General features: G+C 36.2%; 1 protein-coding gene across 2 annotated transcripts; it reads right to left on the reverse strand.

The window, feature by feature from the left end:
- Nucleotides 1-1,522: 1,522 nt before the first annotated feature.
- tbx5a (T-box transcription factor 5a) lies at nucleotides 1,523-23,736 on the reverse strand. Of its 2 annotated transcripts, none has more exons than XM_017459469.3 (9): nucleotides 23,600-23,736; nucleotides 20,042-20,222; nucleotides 18,877-18,971; nucleotides 17,195-17,314; nucleotides 15,584-15,731; nucleotides 12,124-12,276; nucleotides 7,219-7,310; nucleotides 4,544-4,773; nucleotides 1,523-3,519 (listed from the first exon to the last, which is right to left on the reverse strand). In XM_017459469.3, exons 2-9 carry the CDS (start codon nucleotides 20,180-20,182, stop codon nucleotides 2,945-2,947), a joined length of 1,554 nt encoding a protein of 517 aa, XP_017314958.1. In that variant the 5' UTR covers nucleotides 20,183-20,222; nucleotides 23,600-23,736; the 3' UTR covers nucleotides 1,523-2,944. The 2 variants fall into 2 exon arrangements, with proteins under 2 accessions (XP_017314958.1, XP_017314957.1); XM_017459468.3 differs by lacking the exon at nucleotides 23,600-23,736 and adding an exon at nucleotides 21,232-21,646.
- Between the last annotated feature and the right edge of the window lie 535 nt (nucleotides 23,737-24,271).

Genomic DNA, 24,271 nt, shown 5'->3' on the forward strand with positions numbered 1-24,271 from the left:
ACCTGTTGCCAATTAACCTCCAGCTGCTTCTTTTTAGTAACAATTACTTTTCCAGCCTTTTGTTGGCCCGTCCCAACATTTTTGAGACGTGTTGCGGTTATGAAATTCAAAATGACCTTATTTCTTTCTTCAAATGGTACATTTACTCAGTTTAAACATTTGATATGTTTTTTATGTTCTATTGTTAATGATGTGGGTTTATGAAATATGAAAATCATTGCATTCTGTTTTTATTTACATCTATTTACATTTTTACACAGCGTCCCAACTTTTTTGGAATTGGGTTTGTATTCTTTCAAGGACTCTTTCACCAAACAATGACCAATGGCAGCCCGGTGGAAATCTTCCCATTTCTCTCAATTACCTACCCAATCACTGAATACAGACCTTAAAAGAAACATCCACCCAGAAACACATTAAGTATGTTTATATTGAACTATTTGTGATGTGTGTGGTGATTCTGGTGGTTATTTGTTAGTTGTTGCTGTATTTATGGTGTTCCTGTGAGAACTTACAGGTTGTGCTGCCGCTATGATGTCACAGGGGGACATTGCTAAAGTACTTACAATAGAGAAAGGGCTTCTTTACTCAGTCACCATTTTCCAGTATCATTCAATGTCATTTGAACCCTTTTCTGCATGGTGTTTCCATATGGCAATAATTGATTTATCTCCAATTTTTTGATAGGCAATAATACAAAACTACTATTTTCTTTTGGAGCTGGAAAAAGAGGGCTTTAACTTTGACATAATAAAAAAAAGCCATGTCACATGACCAGGAATGCTGTTTGCACTTTCTGTTCTACAATCACATGGCATGTTGAAGGTAATCATTGGAGGGCTCTCAAAATTCCAAAAGTAGAAATAGTGCAGACCTTAATACAAATGTTGTACTCAAAGTTCCAGACTTTGTTGGAGCTATATGATAGAGCTGAGGCAGACACTCTGCTTGGCTAATTAGCAGTCTACCAGATGATAACGATAAAAATGATGGTGTTGATAGCTGTATTAGAACGAAAGGTTGAAGTTTTGGAAGCTGATCTGTTTAGCAGAGTGTACAGATGATGTGAAGAGAGAGCTGGAGTAAAGAGACTAAAGGAGTAAAGCACTGCTGCATCGATCTCTTTGAGTGGAGATGAATTCACACTGGCCCTACTATCAGTGGGTAGTCAAATGGCATTGTGGGTAAGGTAGGAAACTGTGAAAACAAACCAGTTCAAACCAAAAAAACTCATCCTGTATAATCACAGGATTTTCCAGTTAGGGTTAATCATAATTTAAACTAGCAATATTATGATAAGGTCAAAAAGCAGACCCTGAAATATATTATGATGGTGAGAGCAAGTGTCATTATAGTGTATTTGTAGTGTTGCAACCCTTCAGCTAATTTTTTATACTTTTTTTTTTTTTAGTAGTGTAATGATTTTTATAGCATTTAAATGAATAAATCTGCATGTTATGCTTCCAAATCATAGCATAGAACAGATATATCTTTGGTTATAATGTGCAAATTAAACGGCAAATTCAAAGTACACCATTTATATTTATTACCATTCTGTTTTCTATTTACATTTGTATTTTTATTTACAAATTCTTTTTATACTGTTTCTTGAAATTGGCCTTCTGTCACCTATCAGTAGGTGTCAGAATTTCTAAACCAGTCTGTTTTTTTTCCTAAAGAAAAAAGAAGAATCGAAGTTAAACTTACATACTAGAGAAGACAAACAAACAAATATGGCAGATAAAACACTGATAGGCTTCATAATAATGAAAAATAAATACTATTAACAGGAAGAAATGTAGTGACTGTGCACCATTATTCCCTATGGGCATTCAACTTTAATTAACTGTTATGTTTTTATTTTATTTATTTTTTTGTTTAATAATGTGAAGATTATTTTTGAAATGTCATTTTGACATCTGTATCGTCTTCACTGTTGGGTGCGTGTAGCTCCAAATATTGAATGATGAGACATTTGAAAATGATTTCTACCGTTTTTCTTTTTCTTTTTTTTTTATGATTATGCCTGCTCTCTTCCATAAGCTAGCTTACAACTTTGTTAGAAGGGACCAACTGGTCAATGACAGCTAGCATTAGCTATAATAGTGCTATTAAAAAAATAATTAACTAATCCATTAAATGGAGATCACAGAGTACGGCATATTGTACATGGCATCTCTCTATGCCTAGAAGATATGCTTTTGCTATATGAAATATCTGTTATTTAAACTGTTTAAATATTTTTCGCAGCAGCTACTTGAACATAGTACTCAATTTATACCTCATACAAATTTGTACCATAACTTTGAATTTGTAAAAGTACTTAGTGCATTTATCTGCACCCACTAAATATCAGTACTCCAAACAGAATTTGTGAATTTGGCATGAATGTGTGCACTGATGTGTGCAGCTTTTGAGACTTGTAAAAATGGTGGAACTGGTGGAATGTGGACTAAACACTACATCAAGGACTTCTCTTGGATTTCAGAGTACAAAAGCAAAACATAACACAAACATCAAGAGGAAAAATACTATAAAAATGGACTTTTCTATTTCTGTTTTGTTATTAAAAAGTATATAAAATCGGGGCAGTCCCAAGTACATCCTCTTATTAAAAATGAACCGTAATGACGTGGTATAACTTCAGCTCTGATTTACAGAATACAATATACAATTTACAGAACATGGTAAAAAAAAAAACCTTCCCATAGTATGAATAAATCTGTTTTCCTGCCTTGTACTACAACATTCACACTAGACTGCTCACGCATTGCTATTTAAACCAACTTATCATCTATCCAAGCAGTCAGTTATAGCATCTGTGTCCAAAATCGATGACAAAATCACATGACTGCTGGTGTGGTGAAGAGCTTCGAAATATAAATATACACTTATGCCTTTGTGTGTGCAACTCTAACATTGTATGTAGTGTATGAGAATCCAGTTAGCTGCCCTCATTCCATTCAGGCATGATGCTTACACTGTGGACAGCGTGATACTGGTGGGGCGATAGGGTGCGAGGAATACCGTGAGTGTACAAGTACTCATTCCCCTGCAGGCTAGCGCTGGGTGACTGGATTCCTGCTCCAGGGCTACACTGACGGCCGAGAGTCTGGTGGGGAATCGAGCCCTGATACATAGAGTGGGCATCACCCAGTTGTGGTGAGGCGTGGCCGGCCACTCCACTCAACCTGGACACTAGAGGGCTGGAGGTGAAGTGGGCAGAGAAGTGCTGGTAGGGCAACCGTTCCATAGGTTGCATGGAACAACTGCTATAAGGGGAGACGCTGGCCCAGGTGTTGCAGCTGATGTCTTCAAGACTCGGAACAGCCTCACTGGCTTGTGAAGCACTGGCGTACATGCACGCCTGCCGTTGTCCAGACTCAGTCCGATAAGGGGCAGTGGAAAGGCCCAGCGTTTGAGAGTAGCTGACTGGGTGGTAGTAATGGTCATCTTCGCTAGACGAGCTCTCCATGTAGGCCTTCTTGTAGGAGTGATCTGTGTGACAGTCATCCTCAACTGAAAACAGAGGTATTGAGAGGACGAGTTACTGCCATGGCTAATATGGTACTGTATTATATGGTGTTGTATGGTATAATAACAACATTTCATTTCAAAGGATATACTAATGAAATATTGTATTTTTATGATAGTTATGCAACCATTGAATTAACATCATAGCCAATAATAATTAAACATTCTGGTAACTTTTTACATTTTAAAGGGGTGGGGTTAGAATTTTGGACAAAAATGGGTTGATTGGTCACTTTGCCAATTCCCTCACACCAGCCAGCTCAACTGCTACCAAGTGAGACGCATGAAGCCAGCCAATCACATCTTTTCAAACTGCTTCTCATGCTGCATCACAGGCCAGGGTAACACATTCGGACAAAAGCTCTATCTGCCTAATTCTGCATACATGAGCTCACACATGCCCATGATTGGCTAGTGTCATTGTGATTGGGAGGGGGAGAGAGAAATGCCATTCCTTCCACCCAGACAAGATGACCAATATAGCGCTCTTGTCTCCCAACCCAATTTCATGTGGCATGAAATTGGGTTGATTTGACCTTTTCATTATTAATAGATGTTCAACTTCAATGACCTTTAAAGACTTACAGAATTAAAACTCCAAAATTAGTGGCACCCTTCATGAAATTGGGTAAAAATTATATGAAATTAACCTTGCACACAAAATAACCATGATAGAATTAAAAACCAAAAAAGAGTTTGAGATATTCTGCTTGGCCAAGCTGTCCACATCCATCTATAATTGTTCTCCAACATCATTAGTACTGGCAAAGCTTCAGAAAATATTAATTTTGGGATTGCTGATAAAAAAAACCCCCTTTAAACACGATAAAGTGTTTAGACTATACATTTTATCTCTGAATATCACTCACTGCATGTGGAAGTCATGTTATATTTATTGTTGATCATTTTTATGAAGGGCGCCAATAATTCTGGAGTTGACTGTAGTGGGGCAACAGAAATAGACATGAAACCATCATGTTAAAAGAAGTGTAAACACCAGTCTGCCCACCTTTTCTCTTGATGCAGTGATAGTCTTGGCTGTGTTCATGGGGTAATGGGTAGGAGCTGGACTGAGGCAGGAGATCCTGGGAGGTGCTGGTCACTCCATTCTCACACGAGTACTGAGAGCTCATGCTGCTGGGTGTAGGCATCCCCTGAATGTCACCGCTAAAGGGACTGTGACTGGAGCCCACTCTTTGTCTTACTGTGCTTCGGGGAACCACTGGATACTCCTTAGTGCTGTTGTAGGAGACAAGGATTTCCTGAATTATAGGTATTAGTCATGATTGATACATTCTTATACATACTTATTCACTCCAAGACCATGAAAATATGGTAACTAACCATTTCTGCACGACTCTGAGCCATTGGTTCTGATCTATTGGTTGAAAAAAATTTGATCCATTGATGTTAAAATTCATAAGGAGTGCTCATTTGCTCTGCTTCATCTGTTATTGTTTTCTGCAGTTTTGAGCAAGAAAAAGTGGTTCCTTAAAGGTTCTTTTGGATATTTAAAGGTTCTGAGGAACCACCTCTGAGAGGAAACCTCATAGGAGTACCATCCTAAATACACTCCCCAGCCACTTTAACAGGAATACTTGTACGCGTGTTCATTCAGTCAGTTATCCAATTAGTCAGTCATGTGGCAGATACAAGTCAAGAGCTTCAGTTAATGTTCACACTACACATCTGAAAGCAGAAAAATCTAAAACCTAAAAATCTAAGGTCTTAGTGTGCTTGACTGTAGCATGGTTGTTGGTGCCAGATGGACTGGTCTGAGTTTTACAGAAACTGTGGATCTCTTGGGATTTTATTTTACTCACAACAGTCTCTAGAATTTACATACAATGCAAAAAACAAACAACAACAACAACTACAATAAAAAAAAAACAATAAAAAAAAACATCCAGTGAGCACCAGTTCTGTTGATGGAAATGCCTTGCTGATACGAGAGGTCAGAAGAGAATGGCGAGAATGGTTTCGAGCTGACAGGAATTCAAGTAATGGCTCAAATAAGCATTCTTTACACCATGGTGAGCAGAAAAGAATCTCAGAATGCACAATGGTCAAATTCACTGACATTATTTTTCCCCCAGTCTGATGTTTGATAGATAAATTGAATCTCTTGACCTGTATCTGCATGATTTTATGCATTGTGCTGCTGGCTGACTGAATGAGCAGAGGTACAGGTGATCCTATTGAAGTTGCTGGAAAGTGTAGAACCCTAAAGATTTCTTTGAAAACACATGTTGAATGACATTCAAAGGTTCTAGATTTCTCCCTATACCCCCCACCCAAGAGTGCATGGACATTTTTTGCTTGGCTCAAGTCCTAAGCTGAGATCTGCTTTGTTTCAGATAAGGAAGCGCTTGAGGACAGAAAGGGCAATAAGACCTTTGACCAATGCATGATGATAAAGGACAAACGTGGTGTCCATTTCACATTTGCTATTTTGATAATGATGTCTATGATATTTCCTTAATGACTATTATGAAACATTTTTGTAACTTTAAATTCCATTCACATTGTCCATTCCTCTCTGGCATTATTGGAATGTGTCACACTTGCTGTTGTGATAACGCCATGCTCTTGTATGCTAATTATAGGACACTAAAGCGGAGCTATTCGATGACTATTGAATATTATTGATTATTCTTCTGCCTTTGATTATTGGTTGATATCTTAAAATTATTTTGAAACTCAACAGAATAATATCCCATGAGCCTATAGAAAAAAAATGCTTAATAAGCATGTTTTTGCTCTGCCAAAAAAAAAAAAAAAAAAAAAAAGAATGGCAGATAATGTTAACTGCATTGAGGAAAGGCCAGTCATATTTTTTCCTTATGTATCACAAAATCTCATTTTAGAGTGGACACCGCCTTTGTTGGCTGCCGTGATTCATAGACCAGATTTTCTCCTTTGAAAACGTGTTTTTCCACACTGTAGGGACGCATGCTATACATCAGTCATCTGGAGTGAATAAGAGGAAAAGCCATGTGGGCTTCGCTTCCAAAGGACCAACTGCAGCACCACCACAGACAATTGTTCAGAATATGCACGAAACGCAAAGGCATTGCATGAAGCTGAGATATTGCTGTGGTTTCAAGGCCAAGATAAATCGGCTTGTCCTCCTTCAAGAGCTACACTTACATCACAACCTCCCCATTGGGGAGACAGGAGACAGAGAAACTACTTTTCTGCAAATGAGCACTTCTGGCTTGTATCTAATAGGCTGGTTCTCCTTGTTGTGCATGTGCATTGATTAGCACAGCTCTTCTTGGTGATAATTATGGAGCTTGTGAGATTGTTGACTCTTCCTTTAAGGTTCAGCTTATCTCATAACGTCAATCAAGCCTCTTGTTGGGGATGACCCTTAAATACATTGTGTATTTATGGCACCTATATCTAGTGGGAGAGTACTCAAATAAATTAATTGTTTGCACTGGGGAAACACTAAAAGATTGAATAGGAGACCAATTTACTACCAGTCAATGTTTTTAATGCAATTTTGTTTGTTGAATGCAGTAATACCGTTGGACAAGGTTAGAACACATCGGTTAGTTCAGCACAAGTCACATAAATTGTTAGGACAGCTCAGACAAGCTAAAGTAACTGTTTGCATTAAAAAAATTATATATTACACTTTACAGATCCTTTACTTGAGAGAACCTTATCTTTACATACCTCTGCATTCTCGACATGCGGTGCAGTTCCATATCATCACTGCCACGAAAGCCCTTTGCAAAAGGATTGTTCTCAATCTTTAGCTGAGTAATCTACAAAACAATGAGCACACCAGTTACAGATTTCCCCTCCAGTCATTACAAAAGAAAAAAAAAATACTTGCAAAACTTAATCAAAGATATGCTGTTGTTTGATGGAGGAATATACTAAATCTCTAATGTGGAGGGAAGAAATGAAAGAAAAGTAATTTTCCTGTCACCTTTATCAAAAGAGCAATTATATATATATATATATATATATATATATATATATATATATATATATATATATATATATATATATAGCACTTGGTGTTTCCCAGCTGTGGACAATGTAATAAAACAAAGCTGATGTCTGTCTACAGTTTTTCCTCCTATACACTATAAGTAAAACCATGTAAGTGTGTCCTGCTAAGTGATCAAACTATAGTTCAGTTAATTGAGCTTACATAATCAGTGTCCATTTTCATATCACCAAACCAAAAATTAAATTCATTATTAATCATCATCATCATCATCATCATCTTATAGAACTTAGAACCATTATAGTACAATTTTAATACATTTTAAATCTAACACAACAAATGCATTGTACAACCCATCATATTCCAATGCATCTTTGATTACTTGCCCATAATCAGTGTATACAATTAAACAGAGAGAGAGAGAGAGAGAGAGAGAGAGAGAGAGAGAGAGCTTGCATCGCATGCTGCAAAATATGACCCCCGCTAAACCTGATGAGCTGTGCGTTTCAGAAATACATTATAAAATGTCAAGATTAGAAGAAAGAGGCGTTTTAAGAGTGCAGGCTGTCCAGCTCATGGGTTTCGCGTATCTCCTAAGCAATAATCCAGGCTTTCCTTGGCAGGTTAGTTGTTGGTGGTGTGGTGTGTTTCCCAACAAGACGGGAACTTTAACTGCGTGTTGGCTCTCACTTGAGACCCCGTAAAAGATCTTCATGTTGCGACTCATTTTTCTGAGTCTCTCGTAAACACTCTTAAAACTTGGCAGATAGACATCTTCTTTAAGTATGGTATTTTGTTTACGCTATGCTTAAAGTCAGTTAAAGGGAGTTATTTTGCGCAAATTGCGCAAAAAAAAAGAAAAAAAAAAGAATTCATATTTTGCATATTTTAAACGGGCTATATTTAAAAACCAGAGGATTGTGGAGTAATAGTTTTATTCTCGGATTTTCTTCAAAAGAGTTTACGTATTTAATTATTTATTATTTAGCCTATACTTTATTATTAATTTTAAAGTGTAATTGTAACTTTAGTATACCTGGAAAGGTGCATATAGTTTACCTATAAATCTTTACAACCTAAAAAAAAAAATATATATGCACTTTAAATCATTTTAAAGATGTCCACATTTCCAAATGAAAGATATACAAACATATTAAAGACAAGAAATGTAACTTTGAGAGTACCACCCCAGCGACAAAGAAAAACATGTATAGTTTAGTAGTATTTTCTGGTTCTTTGTAATTCTAGCAACTTGTAATTTCCAATAATCTTCCCATGCACATTCATGCAATGAGCGACATTTACATAGATAAATAAATGAACGAATCATTGAACGAATCAGTGAATAAATGAATCATTTAATATTCTAATATAAGTTTGGGCGTCCTGAGAACTATAGAGTAAATATGAATTTAGGGAATATTTTATAGCTATACAAAATCCCAGGTAGAATTCTCTAGAAGTCGCCAGTGCACTCACTGAATATAATCATTGTGTCTCGTGCGCTGAGGGCCACTTGTAAGGATTTCCGCTTCTGAGGGGTACTGAGTTTTGATTGGCTCACACATCATTACCAGTCGTCGCCTCCCACTGCCATATTCCTCACTGTGCGCACTAGCACCTGACACTAAACGTCCTTACAACAAGGATGTGAAACAGACACTTCAGGAATGTTTATTTAAATCCCGACTAAAGGAAGTCTGGAAACATATCGGAGAGAATTGAAATGTACTTAGAACCAAGTCAAACAACACACAAGGCTGTAGTGTAACAAGTGGCCTATTAGGCAGTATTGCACAGATCTCATTAAGTGCATCTGATCGACAGTCATGGATCACAATAATCTACTTAGCTGCATGCCTACAGCAGTAGGCCTATTGACTACTGACCCCAGCTACAGCATATCAAGTTTTAAAATTTTGCTGAACACCAAAAACATCAAAATCACCATTCTTGTTTGCACAATGTCAAAATAAACATTGTATAAATTGTCAGAATCAAAACTGGTTGCAAATGTTCAGAATTGTGATAAATGAGCAGAAGGTATCTTGGCCTATAACTATTGACTGATAACTATTCAGTGCTACATGCTGTTATCATATGGCCTACTGGTACTTTGGTGTACATACTACTTTACATAAGGACGATTAATTTTACCATTTTGTGGGGAGACAGCGGCGTCAAAAAATACATCATGACAACTTTCGCAAAACAGAAATGATTTAATGTATTTACTCATGAAAGAAAAACCACTGAACACATGAAGAACGTAGTATGCGATTTAGAGTAATTTTTGAGTAACTGAGTAAATGCCGTTTCTTGGAAAAAATAAAGACAATTGAATTGATTCTCTGTAGGTTAAAGAAAAAACAACAACAAAAAAACATTACAGTGCTATGTAATATAATTTTGTTAAAATTCTGGTGGTAAAGTAAGATTATGATTGTTGTTAGAATTAACAGCATATATCTTTCTCTCTCTCTCTCTCTCTCTCTCTCTCTCTCTCTCTCTCTCTCTCTCTATATATATATATATATATATATATATATATATATATATATATATATATATATATACATACACACACACACACACCATATATTTAGGCTATGTATCCAAAATGCCACGTAGTTCACAGTTCACAGCACTACACTACCACACCCCAACATAAAACAATAAATAGCACAATACAACACAATATCACAATATATCACACAATATATCACACTATAAACGCTATATATATATATATATATATATATATATATATATATATATATATATATATATATATATATATATATATATATAAACATACATAATTTAAATACCACTGCTCGCTACATTAAACTTGTTTAAGTAGACCTATGATCGCACATTTTGTGTAGAAATAAATGTTGGTAAAATTGTTAAAGTTAGTTCCGTGTTAATACATAAACATATTTTTTAACTGTAAATGAAAGAGTGAACGCTTCAAAAGAAAACTATGACAAAAAATAAGAAAAAATAAAATGAAAAATCAGCGCCAGCTCAACGCCTCGCTCACTGAATCAGGGTTGCTTTTTGAATCAGAATTTTTTAGACTGTATGTCCATGAAACTACTTTATCAAAACTGAAGATGCCAGAGTCACAGTTCTTAAAATAATTCATTTCTATTGAGTTAGTGTAAACAAACAAACAAGCAAACATAAAGAAAGAAAGAAAGAAAAGAAAGAAAGAAAGAAAGAAAGAAAGAAAGAAAGAAAGAAAGAATGAGAAAATTTTCTTCTTCTTTTTTTTTTTACATGTTAAATCTGTTTTTATTTCTGTGGGATCTATTAAATTCCATTACATTTTCCGTATAGGACTGAACAACTTCGTCGATTTCGCACGAGAAATCAAAATTTCCGGATAAACTGACAAGTTGCTAACCTGCTTCACTCTGCATGGTTTCTTTTGAACGTCAGTTAAACTGGTTATTATTTCAGCTGGAACTACCGTTAAATGCAGGAGGGTTTGGAAAGTGGCAGTATACAAATTATAATAAAGCACCGTTCATCAACATAGACTTTAATGACATTAAGCCCTTATATGGTTGTATTGTTAGTTAACAGACAACAGGGGGCATTATTATTAGAAAAAACGGAGCGTTACTTTTATTAAAACAAATCTTATGAGCAGTGGTATAGGCAAACTAAGAATGTTCACGTGCAACAGATTTCTATTATCTGTAGCCTAGGTTAGGGTATACAAATTTGGCAGGGATGTAAACCAAGCTGAAACTATCCAGTTATCCCACAAAAATTTCGAGAAAAATTTTGAACAGCTTGCATAGATTTGTGTTGTCTTTGAAGCCTTTAGAAACCTTAAAACTCTCATCTATGAAGAAAAAGTTCCATTGTTATAGCCGACCATGCTACAACATGCACACAAACACCTCTTTCTCCTAAAATGTATTGGCAGGCAGGAATTTCTTAATGTCTATAGTACACATATAGTCACGCATCGACATCTCTGAACTATTCGAATATTACACAGTAAAGCTCACATATAATCAGAATATGCTGCTTTTATTTTTTTTAATTAAAGACAAACATCTTAAATACACCAGTGAGTAGAAAACTATTAAGACTATGCTTAATGCTTTGAATGAAATGTGGAGCCTAAAACGTGTAACAAAACCTGCTGTGAAAAAAAAACAAAAAACTAATTCGTCAGCAAGAAGACTTATAAATTAGAAATTAAGCTTATTTATGAAACAACGAGAAAGCCTCTTAGTATTTCTTGAATGAACAAGATATAAAACAGTCAGTGCATAAAACAGTGCATGAAGCATTTTAATAGAAAAAAAAAACGCTTAAATGTCACTGAATAGATATTAGGATGAGATTATTTCTTGCATGAATAACGTAGCATTATGTAAGTATAGTTTTAGCCTAATGATCTTGGACTTGACCAATATTCAACCCAGTCACATTTTGCGTAATCTCCAATCCTGAAATACGACCTAATACTTCATGCACATTTAATTTACTGTTTTTATTAATGCAATGTTTAATCCAAGCCAACCAAAGGCAAAATAGTGAAGAATGTGGCAAAACGTTATTTCTCGAACTGCGCACACATCATCTCCTCAACTTACCTTGTGGTTCTGGTAAGACGTGACCGCAATGAACGATGTTTCGGGGAACACATGAGTGCAGAAAGCGGTGTTTTTGGAGCCGAACCCGTTATTTTCATCCGCCTTTACAATGTGGATCCTCGGTTGGTATTTATGCATAGAGTTCAAAATGATCTAAAATGGAGGGAAAATGACAACAACAACAACAACAAAAAACATGTTATAGCAGTTTTTAGAAGGTGGAATAAATATTATTCGATGTCAAAAACTAATAAACCTTTTGGCATAAGTTAGCAGTCAACGCGTTAATCCAAAGCACAAACGTGAACTAATGTTTTTTTTTTTTTGCATTCCCTGACTGCAATATCCGAACACCTTGGTCTTCATTTGTCTTTTTTGTTTGACCTCCTGTGACCTGTAGGGAGTAAAGCACTCGGCGTTGTTTTGCGACATGGCCTGGCGACACCGAGACGCTGCTCACTCAGTTGAACTTGAGCCCTCGACTCGAAGCTGAAGGCTCTGTTATCCATAGAGCTAAGCCTAATTGTACTGACACACTCAAGAAGCCTGGGCATCACCCGTGAAGAATCTAATAATGCCTTCTAATGGCCACTTTTACGTAGAGATGCATGTTTCATGCATCTTTTTGTGCCTTAAATAATTACACACTATATATACACATATCCAGGTAAAAAATAGAAAGACATACTAAACTATATTTTATCTGTTTGCCCATAACTAGAAAACTGTAAACTGTAGCCAAACTTCTGAATAATGATGATGATGATGATGATGATGATGATGATGATGATTATTATTTGCAGTCATGGAAATCACAGTCCACTATTATGAAAGTTTATTTATTACTGGGTTTGTCTAGTTATTAACCTACTTGATTGGTCACTTGAATGTATAGGGGTTTAATCCAAAACCTAATATGTGAAAAGTAACAATTATGAACAATGTCAATTTGGACTTGTTCAAGAATAAAAAGATCCAAGAAATAACCAGAATATTACATTGTGTATTTGAACAACATACCTAATATTTGAATAAATCATGAAACATTTATGGGCTGAGGGGGTCCGGAATTTTGGCTGCAAAAGGTTTGAGAATATTTGGCAAATATTACACTTGGACACATTCACTGTCCTGGCATTAATTTTCCAATCTAAATGCTAGCTTAATTACATTGTTAGAATACCCTCTTTGATATGCAACTTTTACTTTTCTATATGCACTTAGCTCAATGATTGATAGCAGCAGCAACTGATTACAAAGCTAAAGAACATCTACTCTTTAAATGCTGCATTCAACACCAGGCTAGTCCCCCAATCATAGACCGTATGGGATGTTTATAGAGTTAGATAAAATATACCGCCCTATCTTCTAATATACAACATAGGTTGTCAGGTACAAAAGGACTGAGCAAGAACACTCACATCACTCTTGTGATGTAAGAGCATAAAGCTCACAAAGCTTTACTACAGAACTACATTACATTAAGTGTTTGAATCTGAATTGCGATCAGGCATAAGACAGTTTTTTCTAGTATACTTGTGGCGGGACCACCCACTAGGAGTACAGCATTAGTGTGAGTGTGGTGCCCTGTTGCTGTGTGTCTTCATTTGCCCTGATAGTTTTTTTTTTATGATAGCAAGGGATCACAGAGGGCTCTGATTGCTTGCCCCTCTCTTTCATGTCCCTGACAACACAGGGATTTTGAAACCGTCCAGATTAACAAGTTTTGTATACCTTTGTCCATCACTCATCTTGCACTATCATTATAACATAAACAGTTTGCAGCACTGATATCCAAACTCCACCCTGTGACTCAAATATTTCTAGAAAGAATGTGGAATGGTGTTTGGTACTAAAAATGATCAAAGTGGATTAGGGGAGACAAAAGCAGACAGTTTTAACTTGGACAACTCAGAGCAACTATGCTCTCCATGGATAACTAGCCCATTTTATTAATGTGATCAGCTCTATCATCAATAATTGTTGTTTTCCATTAAGTCTTGATGTGAAGATTTATTATTTATGAGCCTAATTAAGACACCTAAAACATAAGCCAATTTTATGTATTTCATTAATGGATCCAGTCCATTACGCTGCCTATTCAGCTGCCATCACTAAGTTCAGTAATTATTGACAGGTCAGAAATGATTTCAAGCACCTGGAACAACAAGTCGATAGATTGTTATTTTGGTCGGGAAAGCATACTTCATTTATAAATCCCAGGTTGCTCTTTCAGGATAAAAAGGAAGAAAAAGGCCAAGAACCACTGCAACCAATCAAAACTGCATTCTGGTCAAAAAATTTACAACACTGCTCACATTCCATCTGGAGTCCAATTTCATTTTGCCAGCTTGGGTTTGGCAAGAAAAGAAGCATGATGAACTTACACGCAAGCCAATGGAAAACTTGTGATCAGCACTAAATAGTGACATGGGACGAGCCGCATCTTTACAGTGTAACTTTTTTTGAAAATAAATAAATAAATAAATAATAATTAAGCAGCACAATTTTAAATAGGCCCAAACGTCTAAACAATAAGACGTTTCAATAAGATGTTTCAAAACAAAATGTTTCTGATCGAGCGTAATTTTGTGCTAAAATACATTTTTTAGCACAAAATAAAGCACACGGTACAATCATGAGGCTGGTGAAATGGCATAACTGTAGAAAACCCCCCAAATTGTTAATTATGCTCACATCCCAACATGCAGGTGCTGGGCTATGAATAAGCCCACACACTACATCATGCTGGAAAAAAATACTGAATAACTGAAAAAAATTGGCAATCTTGATGTAGGTTTAAACGGTACAAGTAACCAAATTAGCCTGCAGAGCTGATTCATATTAAGGCTACAGAATGATTCGTGTGGCACCCTTGTAAAAAATATTTCAAAGGAGTTAATCAGGAATCTATTTTAGATCACGTTTAGATTATTTCAAGGAGTAGAAACTCAAAACTTCATTTCAGGTCAAGTATCTTACCGACAGTATCTCCAAGAAATAAAAAAGCACGTGCTATATCATTTAAAGCCAAAAACAGACTCAATTTATAATGCGTTGTTTCTAGTACATTAAAAGTGCGTTGCCTACATCACAGTTTCGTTTAATTATGATTGCCGCTTATTGTTACAGCCTCTGCTCTGGCATGTGTCAGTGACGCCTGCTAAGAGTCGTATTCACCTTCTTCTAGAGTTCCGATGCTTGCAGTTGGCTCCAAAAGCAAGGCTACCTAATTGCACTTAAAAAAAGGTCTTAAAACTTCCACAATGCGAGTTTTATGCATGCTCATGCAAGTCCAAGTCCAGCCCTGATGGACTTGGAGTATAGTCGGGCTGAAACGCGTAATATTTACATATACGTAACGCAACAAGAGACGTGTTTAAACCTCAACTAGCTATTTTATAAATAAAGTAGAAAAGCAAAGAAATAAATGTAATTGGGAAAATAAACGTTTACTTACATGTCCAAAAGGATCGAGGTGGTTGTTGGTGAGTTTGAGTTTCTGGAAGGAGACGAGCTGTCGCATCCAGTGCGCGCCTGTGGCTGGAGAGTCAGGATGCACATAGAGCCTGCCGGGCATTGCGGGTTCTGCCTTTCCTGTCACTGACCTAGAACACACGCCAAAAATATCATAACATAATCAGACATCTGTACCATATAGTTTTCATAACATTTCCATTTAAGTCTAAAATCCATACAAAAGTAGACCTAGTAGGCTACGCAGTGGTGGGGGACAGAATTACGCAAAAACGCAGCAAGAGGTTTGTTAAAATATCTTCCATTTTATAGTTTATATTTGAATCGTAATGGGATTCACCGGTAGTGTTTGTGTTTCTAGTGTTTCTTGATAATAATAATAATAATAATAATAATAATAATAATAATAATAATAATAATAATAATAAGAGTCCTTCGCAAAGGTTAGCAGGTGTGCTGGAATTCATGCCCACTCTGAAAACGGGTTAGGATTTTTTCCCTCCAAATGTAATCTAATTGACACTCTTGTTTTGCATGACTCATTAGCCTGTGCAGTGGCATTCTGACACAAATTTCTCCCTTCTGTTATTTTTTTTAAAAGACCCGTTTGGTGCGGGTGCGTAAAGAGCTGAAACAGATAAAAGAGTAGCTGACTGAGAGCGACATTAGTTCCAGTGCTTGCACAGAAGGGATAATTATCAGCGATATTGACATGTGGTCATCTTCACTGAATAACCTTAGATTTAAAACCGCTGATCCAGAAAAGAGCCCCTCAAACAAATCTAAATTCGGCGTCTTTTCTGGAAGCAGAGAGAGAGAGAGAGAGAGAGAGAGAGAGAGAGAGAGAGAGAGAGAGAGAGAGAGAGAGAGAGAGAAAGGTACACAGAGTGTTTAAAGAAGTCTTTTCATAATATATTGCCCAGTTTTGTTTTTGACAAAAATGTAAACCATTTCACTTGTTTGGCAGTCACATCTCTTGCCAAAACAAAATTTTTGTCTATACTCACTATGCACACACATGGGAGTCCATCTAGGTTTGACAAACTGACTTAAAACCAGGTTTCCAGTTTCTGGGGAAAATGTCTCTCAACAAAGATTTCTTATCATCGTTAGACTAACACTATTAATATTGATCTGTTGGCCCGATGGCTGTATTTATTGATTTGTATACGTGTTCAATCCAAAACCAATACATCACCAAGATTCAGATAAAGCACACTGCAAGAAATACACCTACATTTGGGATGTACACTTCTGTTAGCATTCTGTATATGTCGTGCAAGGAGTCAGTAAGAGGTTAACGGGGTGTTTCATGGAATAACCAAATGTGGTTGAAACAAGAGAAGCGAGAAATGCTTGCATTTTCCCCTCTTACGAAGCAGGCAGCCTCTGAATACTAAGCATTAGTCGAGGACAAAATTGGCAAGCCCGAAAACTTTCATTTCTTGGCTTGAATGTGGCTCCGGCTTCCCGAAACTTCCCAAAATATTCTGCTAGCCTCCTCTATAGAGCGAAAACAATTCTGTGTAAATATACAGCAGTCCTACAGTTAACTCAATCGTGCATGAATAACTTTCAGAGGTGTCCTACGAACCATTTATTATCGGCGAATTTATAGCGGTGGTCGTCCGCTGGCACGACATCCATCAGAAGAATATATTTCGTTTTGGGGTTCAGTCCGGTGACCTTCACTTTGAAGCTTGGGAACATTCGCCTGTTGACGAAAATAGGAACATTATGGCATTGAAAATAGGCCTGGAATGATTAAAAACAATGGGCAAAATGGGATTTCCCTCTGTCGGGGTAGTCCGAGTTCAAGATCGTTTTATTTTTATTCTTGAGACAGTATAGTATAATTGATCAACAATAGGCATTCACCTGATGTAAATTAAATAATAATTCAAACATAGCATCTATGCATAAGCTTTGTTTATTCATTTAATCGACATTTAATAATAATAATAATAATAATAATAATAATAATAATAATAATAATAATAATAATAATAATAATAATGTTGATGCTGCTGCTGTTTTTGTTATTATTAATATTATTTTCTATAGCATTTTATGAAACATTCATTTGCATCAGGCTAGTCATTTCAGCCCACGCATCAGTTTGTTACTCGTTTATGACTCAGACATTCTGTAACATAAAACGCTCAAAAAGGATAAAAATATATAGTCACCATAAAAGAACTGGACTGTTGCAAATTTTGTTTTGTAGCTGTGGTGGTGCATTGAGCCTAAAGTCTGCTAATAAGCAGCAATTCTGTTCCAGAACTTCATGAAATGTGCAACTAAATTTATCCTTTTCCTCTTATTAGCATGTGAACTAGGAGAATGCATGCAGAAAGCCCATGCATCCATGCCTGAGCCTGTTTATGGTGTTGCAAGGCCGATTGGAGTCCAGAGGGCTATAGGCCTTCGGGAGTTGTTTGAATGATGTGGGAAGGATGGCAAATACGTTTAAAAAAGAGTGAGGAAAAACGATCTGAATATAAAAGCCGCCTTTTGCAGCTATGTGTGCAGGAGATGTCTGTCTCGCTCACACAGACATCGCAAAAGTTTTTGTGACTGTTACTATGATAAATAATAAAATACATAGGTTCACACAGTTCTTATAGATTGCTCTTTTATTTCATGTTATACGTTCACGCGTAAAACCTCACTCCAAACGGAATTTATAAAGGCAACAAAATCCGACAATTCTAGTTATTTTTTTAAAGTTTCTTCTTACACTAGGCTATAGTACAGTAAGAGTTGTTCCAATGCAGGTTTTGCAGTCAGTTACTTTGATTTTGCTACAAACACAAGCCTCTAAATGTTACAAAGAAAAATGCCGTTGCAGCAAAATAGAAATTAAAACTAGAAAAAGTGCACTTCAAAGCGTCACATATTAATCCTATAATATCTTTGGTCAACAAAATGATGGTGTGAGCACATAAGGGGAGAAACTGGGATTAGGGTTATGTAAACCACAGAGTAATACTATATACAATAATATACAGAAAGCACTCGGACATTGTACAAACACTGAAAATCCACTCGAGACAAAAAAAGTGATCGCATGGAGGAAAGCTCAAAAGAAGAGAAATTAATTACATGAGTCCGAATTTTATTCGTTTTCAGTCGGAATCACAACTCGTTATATTTTGAGACATCACTGACATACGGCTAAAATGGTGATGTAAAAGACTGCTCTATGTTTTGTGTATAGTTTGGGACAAAATGTTAGTTATTGTGGAAAAACAGGCTGAACCTAAAGCGACCTACCTCCCTGCTTTGGTGATGATCATTTCCGTTCCTACTTCGTGGAATTTCATCCACAATTCACGTTCGTGTAAGTAAACTTTTATTCCCTCCATTCCCTGCAAGAGGACACAGTTCAAAATGGAGCATGAACAAATATAGCACCGTCATCTGCTGGAGCCATTGAACACCACATGCGGAGAATAACAAAAGACTGGAGTTGCGCAAGATTAAAATAAGCATCAAGAAAACTCACAGTTTCCCACAGACGTTTTTTTTTTCTCTGAGGGAACTGAGAAAAGTATATATTTTGCACTGGGGCAATACAATGAAATGTAATTTAGAATGTTAGAATAATATTATGCCACTTGTGTTAAAAAAAAAATATAGAGCTAGGAATAAACAGAAAATATTAAGCTTAAATATACATATAGCTTAAGGAAATGGGTATAGATGTGCATAGTGTTAAAGAAATGAAAATGAGTAGGTTTAAAAAAAAAAAACCCAGCCACGTCAGCTTTAAGCCTCCCAAAAAACAATTACAAACATTGATGAATAAAAAATAAAGTAAAATGAAATAAAATAAAAATGCTTTTGTACTTATTACACATTTCCGTATTTTTCTGCTGCATAATTGGAAGAGTTTCTTACTGGCTAAATGTCAGATTTGACTTCTTTGTTGTTGTTATTATTATTATTATTATTATTATTATTATTATTATTATTATTATTATTATTATTATTCAGTTAACGTCTATACTAGCTATTACTTATGAAAGTGAAGTATTGTGAATAATCCATTAGATTTGTTATCGTAGCTGTAGTTTGGGCCTGCAGGTATACACAGTAAAATCTAATACTGAATCCATATAGGAACAACTGAACGTTGTAAAAGAACATCACTGTAGGTATTATTTTCACACTGTATTTTTACTCTGTAAAAAAATAATAAAGAATTATTATATTATCCAACCTCTCCATTTGCACACGTCTTATTTAAATACATCCTTGCTGATTTCTAAGCCTCTAATCAGTGAATTGTACACACACACACACACACACACACACACACACACACATGCACACACATACACACACACACACACATACACACACACACACACACACACACACACACACACACACACACACACACACACACACACACACACACACAAGCAATCCCAACCTGTTGAATATAAGTTGTCTGAGATGATGGAGATTTGCTGGAGCTTCCATTTTGTTTCTCCGCTTTACTCTCGTTTATATCCTTTGAATCGGGATCATTTGGAGATTTTTGGAGCCCAGAACCTTCTTCGTTGTCAGCCATGTCAGAAGGCCTATTTCCCTACTGCTTTCTACCCTAAAGCCTAGATGACATTAAAAAAAATAAATAAATAAAATTAAATTATGGATACAACTTTTAGTGACATCAACGTTTTTGGATTTTAATATACAGTACAACGCATACAGAAAACTCTCGAAACTAAAAAAAAGCGTTGTGACAAAAACAAAGTATACAAGCAAAGGTATATTAAAAAACTATACAAGTTAACCAAGTGGTCTTATAAATTCACAGTGATACTACTACTACTACTACTACTACTACTACTGCTGCTGCTGCTGCTGCTGCTAATAATAATAATAATAATAATAATAATAATAATAATAATAATAATAAACAAACAAAAAAAAATTCACTCTCGAGGGCCAAATCTCGAAATCCTATGAACACACTACATTATATTTAAGATGAAATTCAGCAGCGAGCTATTTAATTTGTACAGGTATTTGTCTCTATAGTAAGCCCATGTTAAATTGTATATTAGACCAGTATTCCACTCTTTCCAATAAATAAATGAAAGAAAGAAAGATTTAGAAAATAATGTGTAGTTAGCTTTATTTTTGAAAATAAATTTAATCAGTAAACATAATAGCCTTATAATAATAACAATAACAATAACACTACTACTACTACTACTACTAATAAGCTACTAACACGGATATACCACCTACTAAAACCACTACTACCACCTCCACTAATGATAGTTACTATACACTACACAATACACACTAAACAAACGAACTATAGTCCCATAAAACCTCAGGGAAGAATTTGATTAAGGTACTGCAATGCTTTCGGCTTTGTAGGCCATTTCAGTTGTAAGTGAAACGGTGCTTGATTAATGACGGTCTGCTTAAATTACAAGTGAAGCAAAAGATTGTCAAATTTCGTACAATTTTAAAAAATCTAGCACACTATGAGTAAATCACTAGTGCATACAGATTATTACAGGGGGCCTTAATGTGTTTATGGTTCACTACAGCAATGGTTTAAGAGAACCAGAAAGAACAGAACAGTTTTGGAAATCATGTTACCTTATACACAGATTGGTGCGGAATTCCGTGATTTTCCGTGACGCTGTTTGATTTTTTTTAATGCGACATATATATCCCAAGCTCACGAACCGCTACTCTGCGAACCCATGGATTTCCTTTCCTTTATTTCCACGATCTCGGCAGACTGAGGCTTAAGCTTCCTTCCAAAATATGGGGATGATGGAGAAGACCACGCGCTGACGTTCACACCGAGGTACCCTCTTTTCCGCGAGCCTAGTTTAGCCGATACCATCGGCTAAGGAATACCATCACGTCTAGGAGTCTAGGAGGCCACTTCTGTCACCGCCTTCCTCTCTCTCTCTCTCCCTTGCACTCCTCCTCTCCGCCTGCTTTCAACTGGTCAGCGAGTGAGACGTTGTGGAAAACGGAAGCCCCGTGGACACGCTGTGCTGTAATGGTATTGGTCCGCCCCTGCTTTAGCTGTCCTCAGTCTCTCCACCCCACCACCCCCCTCTCTCTCTCACTCTCCTCCCCCATCCTTACAACAAATAAATAAATAAAATCTTCTTCTAAGGTAGACGAGAAGGCGCGCAACTGACGGCCCAGTTGGCTATCAAGTGGGAGTTTGTACTGGTCTTGATAATCATACACAACAACTGGACTTATATATAATACAAATGTAATTACTGATACATTTTGACTCAGCCAAGTCAATCTTAAGCTCTCAGATGGGTGGGACGTCAGTATAACTGAGTCAGTATAACTGAGTTGTGGGTCTAGGAAGTAGTTATAGCCTAGTAATAGTAGACTACAATTAAAAACTACTAGGCTATATATAGTATATTATATTGCACACACACACACACACACACACACACACACACACACACACACACACACACACACACACACATATATATATATATATATATATATATATATATATATATATATATATATATATACACACACACACACACACACACACACACACACACACACACACACACACACACACACACACACTATACTGTACTATATATGTATAATAAGCTATATAATGCAGAACCAAGGGCAAACCAAGGGCATTGGCCTTATTTTATGAGCATCCTTCCACACAACAACCAAAACATTTTATGACAAAGCTAATCCGAACAGGTCAGCGTGTCTCAGTATTTGAGGACATAGTGTTTAAGATGGAATTTAAACAATACGCCGCGAAACCGCTCTAACACTGGTGAATACCACTTGCAACCTGAGCATGCACTGAGAAATTCAAGTCACCACAAACTAGTCGGTGACAAATGAGAACAGGAAACGCCAGGAACATGATGTGTCAGTGTAACAGTTTAAAGTGAAACCAATGGATTATTATCACTTAGGCTATATACTAACCGTTACAGCTGATGTGCTTGCAAATGATCCAGCTTGTTGTTGACCTTATATTATTAAACATATAATTACAAAATTCTATCACACAGAGTGCATTTGTGCCGTTTATTTTGTTTTACTCAATAATAATAATAATAATAATAATAATAATAATAATAATAATAATAATAATAATAATCTCAACAAAACCCTGCTTTTCAGCTTTTCACTGCTGTCGTGTATGGGACTATAATGTTATTTTATTGATGGAATGTCGATTAAAAACCTTGACTACATGACTTGATATGCAGAGTAATACAGTCATTCAGTAGTTGTACTTTCAAGAATCCTGTCCGAAAGTTGCGTTTATCAGATGTTTATCACTGTGCTAAAAGCACTGTGTCACACAAAATACTGATACAGGCTCTAAGCTTATTTTCCGTTTAGCAATCTAGCAAAAAAAAAAGTTTTCATACTTGGTAGTAGTAGTAGCAGCAGCAGCAGCAGCAGCAGTAGTAGTAGTAGTAGTAGTAGTAGTAATAATAATAATAATAATAATAATAATAATAATAATAATAATAATAATAATTTATTCAAACTACAGTAGCAAATAGCTGGGGATCAGATATACATCAGCCTATAGCACACAAAGTTCGGGCAAATGGATGTTAATGTACTGTCATTGCGGCACGCATTTGGTGAAATATATATATATATTTAATGATCTTTTTTTCTTTTTCTTTGCCTAACTCTGCCTAATTAGCAGCTGGAAATGTTGTCCACCACATCCAACACACACATGCGCTCGCGTACACACACACACACAGACACACACACACACACGCGCGCGCGCACACGCACACACACACACACACACACACAGACACACACTTTTTGACACAATCGGCCCTTCTAGTTACGATACTCTCGGAACAGGCTTCTAATCAGCAAAAATAAACAACTATGTAATGTCATAACAACAACTAGTAACTAAACAAATCCAATCAGCATCATACATTAATTTAAATTCACTTACTTTGATTGGCCCATGTTGCTGTTGATCACTGATTAAGGCTGTTTTGATAGGACCGTAAGATTCTGTATCACATGAGTTTAGAGCTGCTTTATCAACATGTCAGAACGTACTGTCTAACAGACTGTTAATTATTTTTGTAGTAGCATTTAACACGTCATTTTGTGACGTATGCCGAATGGCACCACCGCATGGCAGCTTTTGCTAAGCGTGTTCTTACTAATATGTGTGTGTGTGTGTGTGTGTGTGTGTGTGTGTGTGTGTGTGTGTGTGTGTGTGTGTGAGTGTGTTACATTTTAAACTCTTGGAAAATGTAGAACTCTTAAGGATTCTTGTACATCTTAAAAGGTTTTATGTAGAGCCCAACAATTGTTTACCCTTTCAGAAATGTTTTATATATGAACTTTTCTAAGCTAAAAAGTTTATATGATTATTATAACCCTTATAGAATCCTTAAAGAACCTCTTATTTCCTAAGAGTGCATGCACACAGGAAGCAAGAGCAGACCAGCGTAACAGGCAGTCATTAGTGCGCATTTGAATTATCAGTCTAATTTTAATACGCTTGTACTTGTCAGAAATAAAATTCCTGCCCGACAGATTACCATGTCAATGTCAACAGGTGCCACAAAAAGTTTAAAAGAAACCATATACCACAAGCTTTAGTGAACTGTTA

Source organism: Ictalurus punctatus, chromosome 28, assembly GCF_001660625.3.
Source record: "Ictalurus punctatus breed USDA103 chromosome 28, Coco_2.0, whole genome shotgun sequence".
In the NCBI taxonomy this organism is placed as follows: Eukaryota; Metazoa; Chordata; class Actinopteri; order Siluriformes; family Ictaluridae; genus Ictalurus; species Ictalurus punctatus.

Bases quoted from the DNA above. Each gene is read 5' to 3' on its own strand.
- tbx5a (XM_017459469.3), bottom strand. From the start codon at position 20,182: ATGGCTGACAACGAAGAAGGTTCTGGGCTCCAAAAATCTCCAAATGAT. The intron at 18,972-20,041 runs GTTGGGATTGCT...GTCCTCTTGCAG, and splicing joins AGACAACTTATATTCAACAG to GGAATGGAGGGAATAAAAGT. The intron at 3,520-4,543 runs GTGGGCAGACTG...CTCTGTTTTCAG, and splicing joins TCACTGCATCAAGAGAAAAG to TTGAGGATGACTGTCACACA.